This window comes from Bicyclus anynana, chromosome 8, assembly GCF_947172395.1.
Source record: "Bicyclus anynana chromosome 8, ilBicAnyn1.1, whole genome shotgun sequence".
Lineage (NCBI taxonomy): Eukaryota > Metazoa > Arthropoda > Insecta > Lepidoptera > Nymphalidae > Bicyclus > Bicyclus anynana.
In genome coordinates, this window is record NC_069090.1 from 10,458,424 (window position 1) to 10,478,362 (window position 19,939).

General features: G+C 33.4%; 3 protein-coding genes across 6 annotated transcripts in view; 1 reads left to right on the forward strand and 2 right to left on the reverse strand.

Moving 5' to 3' along the window:
* LOC112050000 (rabankyrin-5) overlaps window positions 1-19,939 on the reverse strand; it is a 72,993-nt gene that overhangs the window by 27,866 nt on the left and 25,188 nt on the right. The gene's annotated exons all lie outside the window — the stretch shown is intronic.
* Window positions 2-19,788, forward strand: LOC112050005 (uncharacterized). Its single transcript, XM_024088114.2, has 5 exons — window positions 2-197; window positions 6,740-6,907; window positions 13,526-13,699; window positions 15,183-15,339; window positions 16,726-19,788. The coding sequence occupies exons 2-5, from the start codon at window positions 6,856-6,858 to the stop codon at window positions 16,847-16,849; spliced, it is 507 nt and encodes a 168-aa protein (XP_023943882.1). The 5' UTR covers window positions 2-197; window positions 6,740-6,855; the 3' UTR covers window positions 16,850-19,788.
* On the reverse strand, window positions 10,049-11,745 carry LOC112050008 (uncharacterized). Its single transcript, XM_052883138.1, has one exon. It carries the CDS (start codon window positions 11,410-11,412, stop codon window positions 10,243-10,245), a length of 1,170 nt encoding a protein of 389 aa, XP_052739098.1. The 5' UTR covers window positions 11,413-11,745; the 3' UTR covers window positions 10,049-10,242.

The following is a 19,939-nucleotide window of genomic DNA, read 5'->3' on the forward strand; positions in this document are numbered from 1 at the left end:
CAAGATCGCGAGCCGCCTGCGCCGGCGCCGGTCGTTAGTAAAGACTTCTCTACGCACCAAGGCACGCGTTCGCTCGCTCCTTCAATGATATGGACTCAAAGTCGATACAGTTTGCTTGTTATACGTGTAAATATGTGTTATAAATAGTGCGGTTGTGACAAATTCAATCTATTAATACGTAGCTATAAATGTTAAAGGTAATTATTACAAGTGACAGTTTAAGATAAAACGTTATATTAATATTACGATTGTCGATATTAGTCATTAAGCAATATGGCTAGAAACCCATAAAAATCAACATTAAACTCGGTTAATATCGGTGTCTTAAAAGTTATACAAGCCATCTATATAATGTTTCTTAGCAATTTTCAAAGACATTTTTATTTTAATGCATTTTAATGCATTTTAAAGCTTCTATACGTTTGTTGAAGTAATATACTAGTATGTTAGAAAAAAGGTAATAATTATTAATTATGGTAATTTATCAATAGCGATTTGCATGACGTCATATTAGCACAGGTTGTAACGAGATCATATTTAACTCTATAAATACAGATAATAAGCAAGTGAATATGATTGAGCATAAGAAAGCAAATATGTAATTACAAAAGTCTTTAAGTTTACTTGCTGAAATTGTTAATACAAAATTTGGCCTATATCACATTCACATCATCACACATATCACACACACATCACATTTTAAGGCCACTGTGCCACTGGTCTCAACTTGGTTAGGTAGGTATATCAAAAAATAAGCACTTGGTCACAATAATTTAAGGGGGTAATTTTATTTATAATACTATCATGTCAGTGTTTTATTATTTGTTTATTATTGTTTTAATTAATTCAATCATCAATAGGTAAGGTATACGTAAGAACCGGATTCACTTTTTATTTAAAATGCAATTTATCATGAAGTAATTTCCACATCCGTAATTCCAACTTCTTTCGCGTGGGTTTTCTGTTTTCCACGTATCATGCGCGACACGTGCGTTTATCGGAATAACATGAGGCTAGGTGACACTTTTTTTAAATGGTCTTAAATTGTTCATTATCGTTCTACTAGATTGAAAAAATATATTGTTTTGAGATTACTATTTTATCCCCGTATTCCCACAGGAAAGGCAACAACGTAGGTGAAACCACGGGGCGTCGGCTAGTATAATTAAAAAACAAGAAAAAGAGCCTGACATACCACATTTTATGAAGGCTGAAAGTCAGACAATGTTCCTTACATATAATTAAGTGCAGTATCCAAATAGGGAGTTTAGACTATGGTGGCATTAGAAGGTAGCAGATTTCAAAGGTTCAGATCCTAAATTATCCACGTAGAAAATGTAACAAACTTTTAGCATTTTTATTGGAAACTAGCGGACGTCCGCAACTTTGTCCACGTGAAATGCTGTTTTACACAAATTCCACGGGATCCATATATTTTTTCAGGAAAGTAGCATATATGTTACTCAATAACCTCTATCTTCTAATGAAACTACCGTTAAAATCGGTTCAGCCGTTCCAGGGATTAGCCAGGACAAACAGAGAGACAAAAACTTTTAAAAGCTTGATTGTGTTTTAGTATCGTGTAATTGCTATGGGAACTTGAGAAAACATAGTTATTTTAAAATCGCAGATAGACCCTTCAATTTTATTATTTATATGTATTGAGTATTGATGCAGATAATTTACTATCTATCTTTAGTAATTACTCGTCATATATATATATAAATGTAGATAGGAACAGATCAGTTCCTATTATAGTAGAGATATAGAAAGATTATATACAAGTAATTACGCAAAAGCAATATTATGCTAAGTATCTGTCACAATTTCAATATAATTATAATATATTCCTAAGATTGCAACCAGTGTCAGTGTCGCATTAATTACTAACACATATTATGTAACATCGACGCCGGATTAAGTCCACAAATGGTATTGTTGACATACTTTTTAGAAACGCAACACAAGCGTGAACATTTAGGTTTATGATCGCTTCAATAGAGTTCTCGCCCAAAAACTGAAAGCAGACAGTAAAAGAAAACTGATAAATGCTTTAGTTTATCGGCAACACAAGGGTTATAAAAGTATTACAAAAATACAAATAAAATATATCTCATATGTTTTTGAATTTTAGCGAGATTGCTCTCTTATACTCGTTAGTATGTGTTTGTTAGTATAAGATAATAAAAACAAAATTACTATTTCCTCCTAAAGCTACTATGATCCTCCATACTTACTGCTACTTATATAAAGTAGAAGCATAGGCTGTCATCTATATCTATACTAATATTATGAAGAGGTAAAGTTTGTGATATCGTAGGGGTAATTGTCTGGATCTAATGAACCTAAAAATTCTATAAAGCCACGCTATTTGTACATGTCATAGACAATATTTTATCTCCGTATTCTCACCGGAACGGAAACGACGCGGGTGAAACCGCGCGGCGTTGGCTAGTCTTTATAAAATGACAAAGGCCTTCACAGGTTTGTTATTTTTCTTAGTCTTTAGTGTTTTATTCATAATTTTAACTTGTCCGACAAATTATATTGCTATTTACATAAAAATTCAAAATACATTAAATGTGTGTTGTAACGTATGACGTTTTTCCAATCCAATGCCATAAATCATAGAAAACCCACTACTAGTGCACCCACGTATACTTAAATAGTATATTTCGAGTACCTACTTATACCTACTTATGTCTATTGTTTAGCGACGTGGACTATGAAGGCCATCGAGAAACCTGATTTATCATTTAAGATCAAATAGTTACTATACAAAACAATAAAATTCTTTATTCAACAAGTTTTTTTCTTTATTTAGCAAGATACACTAAATAGGTATGCTAACATAAGCCCTCATTCGCACGAGTTTTTTTAACAGACGTTAAAAACGCATTCAAATATACTTAGTATAAAGTTAAATGAAGGTCTATTTACAACGGCCAAAATTGAAAATGCAACACTGTTCGAAAAATAGCATCGTGTTTTAAAAACGCTAGCGTATTTGAACGCTTTTTTGACGTCCGTTAAAAAAGCTCTCGTGCGAATGAAGGCTAACTGAAGAAAACCTTTTTGTAAGTCATACGAAATATCTCAAAAAGGATTAGATCTCGGATGTCATCTTTGTCCTCAACTGTCTATATAATTTTTAAATTATAATTATGTACTAGCCGACGCCCTGCGGTTTACCCGCGTAGTATCCGTTTCCTTGAGAATACGGGTTTAAATTATTATAGCCTATGATACTCACAAATAACGTGGCTTTCTAGTGGTAAAAGAATTTTCCAAATCGCCTCTACAACACCACAAACTTTACCTCTTTATAATATTTTTTATAGTCTGAGGGCTTTATGATGAAGTGGGTATCTCTCCGGACAGAACTGGACGTACCGAATACAAACGAAAGCGTCACCTTTTGGAGTCTGATCTCGGATTTAAGCAGCGTTCGGGTGGGGTTTGTGAGCTGAGTGTATCAGTCTTGACGCCCTCGCGGCTGTAATGGATAACGTCTACCTTAACATCCAGCTTTGCGGCAAAACATCGGTAACCTCGTCTTTGCCGCAAAGGTACGAGTAGAGGTCGATAGTCTCGCAAAAAGCGTTGCCTGTTGCTATGTTTTCGTCCGTATACATAGTACATTATGTTAAAAGTGCAGTAATTTGAAAATTACAGCCGAGGCGATATTGCTTTAGTCAAGAAGCATAGGCTGTAAATATCAAAGCGCACGTATGTCATACGACGTTTTATAACACATTTGCGAGGAAACACACTTTCTGAAAATGAATTTGCATCTTTGCCTGTTTTCCATATGATGACATTTTGATACGCTTGTAATTTTTTTGCACAGATAGCGAAGTACACACACCAAGGTTTTTTTTAAGGCAAATGCACTAAAGTCAGCCAGTATTACTCATAAAGTAAATATTTATTTTTGTGTTTCTGTTAATTATAAATGGTTGTCATTTATTGTCAAAATTATTTAAATGACAGAAATAAATGTTTATTTAAGTTATTTTTATTCATAAAATGTTAAGCATTTTTCTGACATAATACAATATACGGGTAAACACTGCGTTATCCTATTTCCTCTAATTATTCATACTTATTCGCGAAACTGTGATGAATTTAAAGTTAAGTTAATTGACCGAATTACTCATGTTTCTGGTAATAATATATTTTCACGTGATTATTCTTAGAATATGTATTTATTTAAATTTGCTAGTGATTAAATTCAAACACAGGTGTTAAATATTTCATAAATTAACCATTGTTGATGGAAAACTATTGTAGGTGGCCGGAAATATACATAATTCTAGCAATTCACGGCTGAATCCTTCTAAATTGTTTTTAAAAAGATTTATCATCATCATTCATGATCATCATCATCAGCCATTAGGCATCCACTACTGGACATATACCTGTTTTAAGCAGCGCCAGCCCTCTCTATTTGGCTTTTTGCATTCAATCGATCAGCCACCTTCCGAAAGTCGCCGCTCCACCTAGTGGGGCACAAGTATTTATATATACTAGACGACGCCCGCAACTTTGTCCGCGTGGATTTCAGTTTTTCACAAATCCCGAGGGAACTGTCGTAGATTTTTATTCAGAACTTTTAAAGGGGAACAATTCTGTCATACATGATTTTTGCGAAACTTTAACTGTTTACGCAGCCCACGCAGCGTAAGCTCTCAATAGGAAAAAAATCCCCCGATTTTGAAACATTGGTGCTCCGCTCCTATTGGTCATAGCGTGATAATATATAACCTATAGCCTCCTCGATAAATGGGCTATCTAACACTGTAAGAATTTTTCAAATCGTTCCAGTAGTTCCTGAGATTAGCGCGTTTAACCAAAGAAACAAACAAACGCAACGCTAATCTATAGTAAAATTATAAATAATATTAGTATAGATTAGTGATAAGTAATATACGAGTCTATACTTATAAGTAAGTAACCTATATAATTAATGTGTTTGTTACATTAATCTTAAGTATGATTATGCATTTTATATCACAGTGTTAGACAAAAGGCACAGGCTATTTATTACAGGCAGTGTGATAATATAATATTGCATTGTGCCACTTTTGTAAACCACATCCTTGAAAAATTAGTAGGTACTGAACCCATATGAAGTTCAGTATACATTTTGTAATAACAGGACAATTTTGTTATACAAATACGTGTACATTTTCTTTGTACGATTACATCCTTGACCTCAAATATTTCGACATAACTACACAGCAGATCTCACTTAGATACAATATCATAATTTTATTCTCCATGCAAATTAAACAATATTTGTTTGGAATTTAGTATTTACCTAATTAATGTTACCTAATAGGTAAATTTCCAATTTGGTACCCAATATAGTGTATATATGTAATATAGTGACGTACCTACTTACGAGTATATAACCAATTAGTAATTTTACTTTAATACTTATCGTTAACTAACTATCCAATAATTAACCTTAATCTTTTATTGGTCACTTTATTCACGTGATATTTAAGCGAAAAGTCACAAAAACACGAAATATCGAAAACGGCTTGACTTAGAAAGATGAAATTTGGCAGGGAGGTAGTTTATAGTAGACGTGCGATAAGACCTGATTTTGCGAGAGGGCTGGATTAAGGAGGTGGACGGACGAAGTAACGGTTGTATGCTAGCATTTAATATTTCTACCTATCTTTAACAATAATACGGTATTATACCCGTAAACCGTCGACAATAAAAGTCTATTGGCTGTAAAACTTTAATGAGAAAGGGCTTTAAACTTTAACAGTCATTATGAGTTCATCAACGTAATGGTTGTTCTGGTTGTGTTTGTTGTTGATAGTAGGTACCGCAGAAAGTACCTTTTGTATCTAAAATTTTGAGATATAAGAACAGAGTTGTACACGTGTTAGATATATATCTCATTATGCAGTTTACACACAAGATTTACTAACCATATTTACGTGTAGGTATGTATCGGACCTTGGAAATATGTATCTATAAACCTATTAACTTACATCATAAAAGCTACGTATAAGTTTCTATTTTGTAATAGTACATTGCAATTAATTGAAATGTAATTTATTATCATTTGATACTCATTATTTTTATACCTGACTCTATTAAAGTTTCAACCTCATTTCACCGTTAAAATTGTAAAAATGCTAACTTAGCTTTCAAATTAGAAGATTTAAAAAATCATTTGAAATTATCATTAATATGACACTGTTGATTAGTTAATAAGGCTTAAATTATTTAAAATTTTTCTTCTTCGTAAAATTATAGCAGTGATTTACAAGGTGTATTAAATTCTTAAAAAAACTAGGGGAGATGAAGAAGAATAACAGAAACTAATTACTAGTGTCTGTTATTCTTAAAAAAATAGGACCAGTTATTTACATGTTATGTCTTTGTGTCTCTAGACCTAAAGTTCGATACAAAGTGACATAACTTACGTTTAGACAATCCGATAGTCAACAGTACGCTTAGCATGCGACCAACAACTTAAATTTCATGAAATTTCATTCGTTGGGACGTAAGAGATCGTCATCTTCTTCATTTTCGTTGTAGTCGTATTGGTTGATTTTTGTCCAAGTTAGGCCCACTGAAAGTGGTGAAACCGGCCTTTAATCTTTTAAATACAAAATTGTATCCAAATCTCCAAACCCGTTTGCATCGTACGCGATATATGGATGAGATAGCTCGTTTAAATTTATTACAGTTGTATAATATTTTTTTGCAGTCTCGATGACAGCGACACCTTTAGGGCACAGCCAATGGAACAGGAAACCTGCTGACTCAATGTCAATTACGCAAACGTAAACTGGATCAAACACCGCGCGGGCGGCTACTGCAGCCATGGAGCAATACCTACTGGCCGTGGCGGGCCTTTTGTCATTTATTATTACAGGTATTTTTTTTTAAATATTTTCTACAATAAAAGGAATATCGCGCTCTATGCGTCGTGGAGGAAAGCTTTCTTAAACCTTCCGCTACCACGCATACATGTGAAAGGGTGAGTTAGCGTTTGATCAACAAGTAACATTAAAATTAAAATAATCTATACTAATATTATAAAGCTGAAGAGTTTGTTTGTTTGAACGCGCTAATCTCAGGAACTACTGGTCCGATTTTAAAAAATCTTTCAGTGGTAGATAGCCCATTGATCGAGGAAGGCTTTATAATTTCCCCGTATTCCTACGGGAGCAGGAACCACGCGGGTAAAACAGTGCGGCGTCAGCTAGTAAATTATATTAAGGCTGATTACATCGTTTTAGGATAATTTTCGTTATCGCTGAAGTCATGTCATCTATGGCTGAAGAGTTGTGAGTTGTTACACTAATCGCTAATGCGCCAATCACTGGAGATACGGATCGGATTGGAGTAATTTTTTTGCAATGGAGTGGTTTGAACAAAACAAAAACAGAGTTATGCCATTTCCTTCTGTTTGTAACCGATTTTCTGTTGTAATTGTAATTACTTTTTACTACTAAACAACAGAAAGACATAAGAGCAAATAGGATTTTTTACTTTTTGTTATATTTTGGAATTTACTGACAAACATTTCAACATTATTTATGGACATAGATAACGTTTACTATACAACATACTGGTTATTTACTTTATCAAACAAGACCGTAAACTGCAATATGTATTAGGTACCTAACTACCCTTTACTTGGCGAAAAACTTGTTTATGTTGTAACATATCGTGCGTAACGTATTATAATGAGCTCTTTTACTTCAGGTTGATTAGGTTAGTAGGTACTAATTACAAAGAAACTAATAATACGCTGTAACAGCATGCAGGAGTGAATAGTGACGTCATAGTGATGTTGCAGTGACTCTAGACGAGACATAGCGATGCGGATGATGTCAGCATTGTGACGGACATAGGCTTTTTGATTAAGTTTCGAGCAACGATATTTATACTAGAGATAGGGAGCCTCAAAATTGAGGCAGACAAATGTGCATAATTGTCTTAATTTCATTTAGTCGAATGAAGGTATTTAAGCACATAATACATAAATATTTTCTACAATGTTTCGTTGTGTGTTTACTAAATGTTAAAACTATATTTACATAAATATATAATGTAAGTAAATACAAAATTGAGCATGTGTGCGCTCAGTGGAGTCGCTAAATTCAGATCACTTTTTGCGGTGATTTTGTAGGCATGTTACATATCTAATTGGTTTCGAGAATTTCAGATGTTAGCTTTTTAAGACTTAATAAAAAGTGGGGTGCTATACGCGTATGTATATGTCTGTTTAAGACGTCTTACCTCCCAATCAGATAAATCGACTTGGACGCGTTTACTTAATCACTTTCACATTCATTAATAGTAGGTAACAGTTATCAATTACTAGTAGTAATTACAGAATAAAACTTGCATAACAGTATTATTGCATATTAAAAATTGCATAAATATTGTCCCTCGGTATCAGTCGAGTGAACTCGTAAAGTACATACATTTTAAAGCAATTAAATAACTAATTGAGATAAAGTTTCAGATGAGGAATAAATTCAGTAACGCAAGTAGTTGGTATGTGCATAGGAGCCTTTTGCATTTGTAAGATCATTTTGATTTTTCATGCATTCACATGCAAATAATGAAGTCGGTAACCGTGAATCGTGAACAAATTACGCAGCAGCAATGAATCACGTATGATAACGTTTCAAACTGTTTGCAGATGAAAATTCCAATCACTCATTAAAAATGATAAAGATGGTGTTGTAAAATGACTCATTTATAGTAAACTAGCGGACGCCCGCGACTTCGTCCGCGTGGAATTTAGTTTTTCACAAATACCTGGGAAATCATGGATTTTCCGGGATAAAAAGTAGTCTATGTGTAAATCCATGCTATAATTTATCTCAATACCAAATTTCAGTTAATTCGGTTCAGTAGTTGAGGCGTGAAAGAGTAACAAACATTCATATCATCAAAATCATCAGTTTTTGCAAATCTCGGGAAACCATGGATTTTTTCGGGATAAAAAGTAGCCTATGTGTTAATCCAGAGTAAAATCTATTTCCATTTCAAATTTCAGCTAAATCGCTTTAGTAGTAGCGGCGTTATAGAGTAACTAACATCAAAACATCCAAACATTTAAACATCCGTACAAACTTTCGCGTTTATTAGTATGATTGTATTTGAATTTATTTACTACTAACAGACGCTAACGTAATTCCCGTTCCAATGGAAATACGGGGATAAAATATGGCTTAAGATACTAACAGAAAATGTGGCTTTCTATTGGTTAAAGAACTTTCAAAATCGGTTCAGTAAATCCACATATTGCCCCCTTACAACCGTATTAACTTTATATTACTCGTACCAATAAAAGAAGTAGAGATTGAGATTTGTTTCAACCGATGTTTTTACATACTTGTTTGTCTTACAACGCCACTAAATAAATCGTATAAAATTAACGAGAACAAAACAATAGACGCAACTATAGCAATAAGTCTATAACCAGGCGTGGGATCTTTAAAATTATAACACAGTCCATGATATGTCCTCCCTTTCTCTACACACATAGATCCTGGACTTCCTATTGCATATATTGATTCTTCAGAATCACATCTAGACTGAGTTTCGTCAACGAACGTGTATTTGGCAACTAAACGAGCAGTCATACTTTTCGTACCGTTACTCCAATCCCTTATTTGTTTCCGCACCCAATCTTCTTTATACAGTTTAGTTAAGCTATCCACACCCCAGTGAGACTTGGTACTTGCAACTGTAGCACGTACAATACTTTTGCTAGCCGCAGCAGGTGAAGCAGTTCTCGAAGAGAACTTTATTATAGTGCGCCATTTTATTCCTAACGATGCTAAATATTCAAGATCTGTTATATTTTCATTATTACGGATGTATTCAATGTCTTTGTGCGCTAATAGGCCACAATATAATTTGGTCTCCAGATAGAATGGAGCACCCGGTGAAAAATTACAAACAACTCTGATATCACCATTGGATCTTTCACCGTACGCGCAGCCAATTTTAGTTGTTTTGGCCCAAATTAATTGGACTGTATTGAAAGTGGATACCGTACTTCGACCACATCGAACATCTCGCTCAGTTAAATGTTTTCCTGCACTAGAAAACCAAATGTGGATGCAACCAATAATTGGATATACGTAGCATTCAGGCCGGGGTGTACTGAGAAAGAAAGAAAATAGAATTTAATGTGATGAAAAATCTAATGAAATCAAGAAGTCGAGAATATATGACCTCAAATTACCATTTAAAAAAACTCTTTGAATTTTTCGGACAACAGTATTTTGCGTATTTAGTACACTCTAAGTGAGCTACTAAATTTTCATCGAGAGCCGAACACGGAGCTGAACCTGGCAGGCATTGGCGTAACCACGCTTGAGCCATTTCTTCTAAATCATAATCATATGTTATTTGTTTCATGTTTGCAGCAGAAGGTAGATGGGAGTACCTCTTTGATACGCCATTTGCGATATGATTTCGCATAGTATTAATTGTGTTTACTACTGCAGCTTGGTCTAAAATACTTGGCACGTGCACTTTGTACTCCTTATCGCATATATTTGAGATAACTATCTTCGGAAATAAACAAAGGGTATGGTCGCCGTAACATGGTTCAACTTCACACCATTTATTAACAACACGCGATATCGGCGGTTCCACTGGTTTATAGTTAGTTAGTTTTTCAATCGTGGTTTCTTTTACGTTAACCAAATTTCCCCCATGAATGAGAAAAATGTTTTCCTTTTTCTTTTTCGATCCTAATTCTCCATACAAGATAGGCAATTCCCAACACGGAAAATCTTGTGGAACATACCAAGTGTTATTAAATGTTTGTCTGTTATAAATAATATTGATGTCTTGATTTACGGCAGGTTCCAAATTATAAAATTTTCCGAACGGAGTGTCAGTTTCAGTTTTGTTTGGAGGACTTGCCAACTTTTCTTCTACAATTTGTTGTCGTAATAGTAGTGAACCAATTTCATCTGTATCATTGCTGTATTTGTAATCATATTCATCAAATGAGTTTAAATTTAACGACAAAGTAGACTGGGTAGAAATTTGTTTACATTTTGTTGTTAAAAGATTTGTATGATTGCCGCCTACTGATAATTTAATTTTTTCTTTTGCTGCAACTGTTAATCCAAGGTGTGGTGCAACGTTATACGATAATATCATTTCATCTTCCACCTCATCGTCAGCTTTTTTTAAATCATTAAACAAACTTTTACTGCTAGAGACATTGGCTTTAGTTAAATGGTGGTTTTCCAATGTTCTACGAGCATCCGATGAATTAGTTACAGCGTGCGGCGTATCCGACGTATCATCTTGATCAATAAAATAATCTACATCAATATTCATAGAGTGAGTTATTAACGCGAGTAATATTAACGTTTCAATTATAAGAGACATTATTTAACAACCAAATCCGAGGCACGACCACCTTGAAATTGGATGACAATAAGTACTTAGTATAAGTAAGAAAATAATACGAGCTTATTTCAAAAATGTATGCATATTAGTCAAATCTTCTCAAACTACATTCAATGACACGGAATATTATGATGAAATTTTTAAAAAAAAACTCCGGAGTCAAGATTCGAATAGCGGTCGTGCACCGACGCATGCGTAATGTGAACAAGTGTGGGCGTTGAAGAAGTGACTCATCGTGACAAAACAATGGACAGGATTGAATATCATAACGTAAATAGTTATACACAATTAAAATTTATATATTGTTCATTCACAAGTTACAACGAAAACATTCATAATAATTATATTTTCATAGTTGAATAGTTTTTGAGAGCCGTGATAGCCAAGTGGATATGACCTCTGCCTCCGATTCCGGAAGGTGTGGAATCGAATCCGGTCTGGGGCATCCACCTCCAAATTTTCACTTGTGTGCATTTTAAGAAATTAAATATTACGTGTTTCAAACGGTGCAGGAAAAAACATCGTTAGGAAACCTGCATACCAGAATTTTCTTAATTCTGTGCGTGTGTAAAGTCTGCCAATCCGCATTGGGCCAGCATGGTGGACTATAACCTAACCACTCTCATTCTGAGAGGACACTTGAGCTCAGCAGTGAGCCGAATATAGATTGATAATGAGGAATTAAATAGTTTTGAACTAGATAGTATAATATACACGTATCTTTGTAATAACGTTTAGTTGTTATAATATGGTCATGTAAAAACTTAAATAATTACAACAGCTGTTTCCTTTAAGTTCTAATTCTCTCAGGGCTCATTTTGAATGACCTTTCTCGCGCCGCTTGATACCACGTTGAATTCAATGTCGAATACGGTCTGTTTAGTAATACACTGTTACGAAACACAAGTTTCTAGCTTGACGAAATAAAAGATATTTTTGGTGATCAGGGCCAGACCTCCTAGGAGGCTAACAGGTCTGACCCTGTAGCGGGCTACCACCAGATTCCCCTCCTTAACAGTTCCCACGCTGCTTCTGAGAGGGTTTCCGAATTACCATGCTCTCCGATGCACAAGGTGTCACCATAACTTATTGACTTCGGACTGATACTGACAATTTTTTTGGAAGATAACACTCTATCTTTCATATCCCGACCTCGATTCCAGATCCGAATCTATATAGGCTATCCATATAATTTACCACATTGGATCAACTAAGCATTTAGAGCTTTATGTAATCACTTGTAACTCATTAATTGTAAGCAATATCTCTAGTTAAAACAAGGAATGTCCTAAGATGTTCGTGGTTAATTTTACCACGCTACTTACATCACTATAGACATACCTATCTATAGCACTAAACCCTATAAAGTATTTTTATATGGATACAATACACTGGATTACGTAATATTTGTAACAAAACAATTAAATTCTCAAACAATAGAATCCAAAATTAAAATTACTAATTTGTTAAAAACCTTGAAAAATCGAAAACAAAGTTTAAATATTGTTTTGACCGAACTGCTCGCAGATGTTTTTTTTCCTTGACGTAATCGTAATTATCATTATCATGGCAAATCGGAAAAAAACAAAGTAATACTTGACAGAACAAGTCCACCAACCAGCTGGCCTATTCACTAATTGGTCTTCATTAAAAAAGTATTGAAATAAACATTAAATTAACTGAGAAGTTTCATTAACCTATTGTAGGATATCCACAAAGCGTGACCAGTAGGCACCGGATAACATTTGTTACATAAAATCTCAATTTCGTATATGTCAACTAACAAACGCCAAAGTTAGTGAATTAGCCTACTGATGTCAAGTGGAAAACCTATAATGTAACATCACATCTACTTAAGATAACATAACATATTCGCAAGATATGCTAGGAACATGTCTCATATTGTTCCTGCACCCTTTATCATGAGATATGTGTGTTAAGCTTTACATATCTGTATTACACCAGCATCCTTTAGACTAGAACACTGTAATGTTGCTTAGCGGCAGAAATAATTATGGCAGTAGAACTTTCCCAGTCGAGTCTGTCACCAAGAGCTCTATTACCTTTAACATTTCTATTTATTTATTTTCAGGGGTCTCCTCGCTACAATGTTACCAGTGCCTCATCAATCCGCCCCTTGGCCAGTACTACAACACAACAAAAAATCTCTGCGTCCACTTCGACTATACCGAGAGATTTATCGTGGACTGCCCATTTTCTACAATGTGTATGAAACAGGAGTTTCATCTCGACATACAGAATGGGGGTAAGTTTATCCAGAATTTTAAAAGCATATGGGTAAATTAAGAAGGTTAAACTTAATCCAAATTTAAGTAAAATATAAGTATAAAATGGTTAGTGTCAACAAACAAACAATATATATGTGTGAGTAAGTAAACAAAGTACCTACTCGTATGAAACGCGATGATATAATTGTACTATTGTTACTCCTACCATATGATATATCAAAAGCTTTGGGTGAAAATTATTAAATTCTAATACTATAATAATTTCATTATCACACCTACTTACTTACAAACTTACACACAACTTACAAACTTACACACAATAGCTTCCTATAAAATGGAAAAACCTGATCTAGTATTTATAGAACTAGACAAATGAATCACCTAAACACAAAATTAAATAATTATATCTCAAATACAAGTCTGATAATATTTTTTCAAGACAGTCAGAACGTGTTGATGCCAAACAAACAAGGGCAATGGTAAGACAAGGCCAAATGCAAATAATATAATTAATAACATGCAATATTTAACGTGGCGTGTCGTTTATTTGTCAAACATTGAGTTTGGCTTTCGAGTAGATTCATAAAGATTTCGTGATATTTTATAATTTAATTTTAAAAAATTGGACGAGAAAACAAAGAAAAGAGTCAAAAAGAAGCCTCTTTGACTCAAGAATGCTATTATATCTTTATATATCTTTTTAGACTTTAACGATACGATAGCCACCGCGGCAGTATGAGACAAACAATAAAATTGTAACATTTTTATTTTTTAAGGATCATCTGCTGAAATCCTTGTCAGCTCTTCTAGTCGGTTTAGAATCTATTTACTATCAATCATTGCTCAACTTAAATTAACTTTCAAAAGATCTTAAATCAATCAATTTGATTTAATTTCGTGTTCAGAAGAATCAATCTCAGAAGTCAGTTTGTAAACATTTGATGAATTTTAGTTTGATATTACATCAAACTAAAAGTCATTATATCTGATGATATATTATTATCTCGATGGTTAAGACAAGTGAAAATAATCTTAACAAAGGCCAAGCAAAAATTGTCTGCGACGTCAAACTTGTTGTATCAGATGTTGGTCAAGGCAAATAGCTATTATTTATATTTATCGAAATAAATTTTAATGTATTTAACTATAGTAATTTTAAATCTGAATTGAGATAAGTGTAGGTAATATACCTGTCATGTTGTTTCTATGAACAAATACTAATGTTAACGGCTTTTTATTTTAGCAATTTAGATCTGATTTTGGTAACTTGAATTTTTACTGCAGCAATCTTAATTTTTAACGCAATTTATAACTTCTTTCCACTTGAATATGGAATAGGTTATTATATAAAAAAAACACCAATAATGAACCCGTTTTTTTTAAAAAAACCAGTAAAGTTATTAGAGCTCGAATTAGTTATTATCAATTAAAATTTTTAATTACCAAAAAATATAATTAAAGAATTCTGAAATTACTTTTAAAACTTTCTTTTTATTTCAGTGAGAATAACGGGCGTCCTACTGGATTGTGCAAATCAGAAAAACGAGTACCACGATTATAAGAATGGCAAATGGTCTCCAAAGATGGAAATCTTGGAGCCTTACGAAGAAGGCTGTTCGGAAGTAGATGACAAGGGAGAACGAACAACACCTACTAAGTAAATATAAACATTACATTTCAACAAATATATTCTAAGAGGAGCTTATGCTCAACAGACGATGATCAACTAATATATAAATGCATGAATAACTTTTAAATGTCAAGGACATGTTTATTCTACAATGTTCAATTGCAAATCTTATACAAACGAGTACATACATACATATTATCACACCTCATTTCCGTAGGGATAGGCAAAGACTACGTTCTCCACTTGCTACGATTCTTGTACATCTCCCTTTTTTCTTCCATTCTCATCAATTCTTTCATACAAGCTCGTCGGTTTAGGGTACTCTTAACCTGGCTTTTAGTGACAATGTTTTCGATTTGGTTTAGGAATGTTTACATTGGCCTTTACCTTCCAAATTTCTATTCGCTTATGAATTCTTATATTGGTATCCTTTCATTCATCCTCTCTACGTGTTCATTGACTTTCCAAATATATTGTAGAGTAAACATCTCTTAAGGATGCTCCGGTTTTACAATGACACGTAAATAAATGATCTTTGCCGGATCTGAGGTTGCCGCTTAAATTCGACGATTTTCCGTGAAGAATAGCATAATAAATGCATTATTCAATGATCATAAATCAAAATAAAAAAGGTTGCTGTTACTACTAAGAAACCAATTTTAAGTTTGTTTATTTTACGAGTGTCATACCTACTTAATATAACCGCTTCTTATTCGCATCGACAACGACTGTTTGAAATTGAAAGTCCAAGGTCAGACATAAAAAGTGGGGTTTATTATTAATATCGATACAGAGAAACAAGTTCCTCGTACGCGCAATATAGGTTAAAGTGAAAGGGAAGTGTCTGGTCGAACGAAGGGTTGAAAGTCGAAATTAAAAATATAACTAGCTTACAAGCTTTAACAGCGCTTATACTCGTATGGCCTGAATTTAAAATAGCCAAGACACCGTTACTTGGTATATTCGGTAGTAGTATAAAATTAAATTGAAGTTATAAAAACTCGTGTTTATGTTTTGTATTTCCAATATAATTTTCTTTCGTATAAGTAAGCCTGTAATATTTGCCTGATATCCTAATTATTTTTTTTGTAATAAATGTATTAATTGCTAATTAAATTCAGTAGAATCTTGCAGTTGTCGTTGTCTATACTACTTTATTTATATAATATGCTCAGTGATTATTGTCAGTTAAGCAAACTAAAAAATAAGGAGTATTAAATATCTGACGTAAATACGTGTAACAAACAAAAAAAGGATTTCCATTAAAATTAGATATAAAAATGTGAAATTTAAACCGCAACTTTACTTATTGATTCTAAGTTATGATTCTGTATTTTCGTACCTAGTACAGTATTCTTTTTTATATACAAACTGAATTTACTATAATATTCAACATGAATGTATTTATTTCAGATACTGCTATTGTCGGAGTAACCTCTGCAACTCGTCACCCAACTCGAACCACGAAGGCTACACTGACATCATGGGCGTCATAATGGTGTTCAACCTCATGAAATACATTAACAGCCTTAGGTAGTATTTAGTACATAGTTACCGTTATTAGGAAATTTTCGGTAATTAGTACAATTTGTTTCGCCATGACTAGGTAATATATTTACTATAACTATGACTGTATTGAAAAGTGAAACATTGAAACTGTGTATTTCGGTTTTAAGACCTAAGCAACGTGGTTACATGAAAACTGTTACGCTGTGTTTATAACTAGTAAGTGAATATGTAGAATATTGATAGTAGCACCTTTTCGGAAGCTCATTATGAATAGCAAGTAATTGGTTTATTTCTTCTATTTTTCGCGAAAAACCGACGAATTCAAGACCTCATCTACGAGTATTCGAGGATTCGTCAAATTTTCGTGGATAATAGCAAAATAAATCAATTACGCACTAAATATGAAAAACTAAATACCTGAAAGAATTTAGATTAATCGGTTGAAGCTTACTATTGTGTTAGTGATAGAATTAATTAATTAGAAATGTAACTAATTTAAGTTGACTAAACTAAAAATTACTATGTGTATGTTGCGAATTGACTAAGTTTTCTTTAATTTACACTCAAGTTAGTGCTTACTTCGTCCCTATCTAACACCAGCCACTCACGATCAATAATTGTACTACCAAGTCTGCAGCTGGAATGTAAGGATATAAAAGTGAACAACTAAAATAATATCGAAACCATAGCCATGTTTTGATAATTTTGTCATTTTCTAATGCCTAAGCGCACTGTAGACTTGATGATGTACTTGATTGTATGTAGCCAGCTTAATGCTAATTAACGTGGCAAGCTAAATCGGTCAACAAGCGCATGGCAACCAGCTGCGTACCTCATTAACTGAACAGCTTGTTGCCATGGGCAACGACTCATTTCAGCTTCATCCAACCGTTTCTTGTTATGTTCCGTCCGTATTTCGTAGTCTAGTTTTGAAATAAGAGAACCTCATCTATTTAATCCCTAAATCTGTTAAAACTATACATATCTAGATGAAGCATAGTTGGTTTAGTTTAAAAATATACATACAACTCTAAAAAATGGCTGTAATGATTATGATAGTTGATTTTTTGTATTTGTGTTCTGCTCTGCTGGAAAATTTTAGTAAAATATGAAATTATGGAATGTCTTTTTTGATAAATTCTGGATCACTTTCAGTCTAATACTACGCAAGGAAAGTTATCAAAGTTCCGGATAGGTCACACGGATGCGCTTGTCTTTAAACTATAAAGCAGAAAACCGAACATAGAACCTCCTATTTGGAAGTCGGTTAAAAATATAAAACATTTGTAAACAGTTGCATGTTACAGAGTAGCCAGCTTACGTAGTTCTTGATGCAATCATTGCGTCCGCCAGTGAACACTGCTTTCGACTGTACTCGTATTTATTGTATTGCAGTTAACGCTCTGAATTATCGCCAAAAGCGTAATACAATATACCTACCACTCGAAATCAAAGTTACGTCATTTTTAATCGTACCTACGAACTTGTTTGTAATCAGAGATTTATTTGGATCTGTTTGTTTGGAACTAATTAGCAGAATCCCGTTGTTTCATTGTCCGACCTTTTGTGCATTTCTTATGTCTATGTTACTCCCTAATAATAAAGCTTGCAATTGATGAAAAAAAAAATCAATAGGTCCATTAGTTTTAAGGTGCTGTTAGACATGAGCATTCACTTGTAATGAGCATTCGTGCGAATGTTACATCACAGAAAAATACGAAAGCATTTTAGCGAGCATTCTAGCAAGCAGATTTGCGTGGTACGGAAATATCGAATAGAGCGTTCGCTAGAATTTTCATGATGTTCGTAGCAATATTTGGCTCTATGCTTGGCTCGGCTCGTTGTTCAGTTCGATAAATATAAAACGGCGAATGCTCGATGCTCTGTTTCAAGTGAATTCTCAAATCTAGCAGCACCTTTAGAGCCTATTCAACGCAAACAAACAATCAAATGTTTTTTCCTTATATCCTATAGTAATATTATAAAGCAAAGTTTTGTAGGTAATCTCTATATCAGCTGAATCGAGTTCTTTTACCTATTTTAGTGAATCCGCGGGCGTCGGCTAGTATTATATATACCATAGTATATTCTATAGAAAATATTATAGTCCTAGCAACATCCCACGTTTAACCCGCTTTTCGCGTAGATCCAGTTCCTTTTGTATCTTAAGATAAAAATCTGTCTATCTATTTGCCATTAATTTTTATTCAGCCGTTCGGCAGTTATAAATTGTATTACGATTACGAGTACGATTACTTACATGTTTGCCATATTTCCTTATAAGGCAATTATGAAGAAAAAAAAAGGTTAAATAGGTTTGCATTGAATAGGAACTTGTGTTATTGGCGATACCTACTACGGATATTGGCGTCATTTGGCTGTACAGATTTGAATTTAGTTTTTTATAGATGAGTTTCATATAGGATCATTGCAAATAAATGAGCTTCTTATCATTAAGATCACTGAATATATTTAATGATCATAAGATCTTTTCACTTACGTAATTTGTGTTCTTAGTTTGGCATTGCAAAATAACCTTCATATTTTAGTTCTTAAATTAAGTATACTTCCTTCATATTTCGTTTCTTAAATTAAGTATACTTAGTGTGATGTAAGACATTGAAAAGTCATTAATTATATTATATGTTTTGTAATAATTAAGTTGGCAAGCGAATATGTGATATTGCATTAGTCCTTAGGTAATTTTAAAATGATTTAGCTCCTATTTACAATAAATTATGTATCATATTTTCACTCATCATTCCACTAAGATTCCAAAAAAAATTTTGTAATTTATGGATCTGTCTATGGTTTATTTTTATTAAATTAGTAATTAGAGAATAAGATTATCAGTGCCTTAGCAAAATGTATATAACTACGCACTATGGAAAAGGATGTATGCGTGATATTATGTCTACTTTTTATTATAGTTTTCATTATTAATTATAATCTCTTTTTTAACTACGATGTGAATGTTTTAATTTTCATTTGAAAAACAATTTCTGTAGCAGTTTATTATAGAGGTGGATTTACGCTACACCTTCTAGTATAGTATTTTTTTCACCAAATCAAACATGTTACGCAGGGTCTGCTAGGTTATTTGCTAACTCGGTATCTA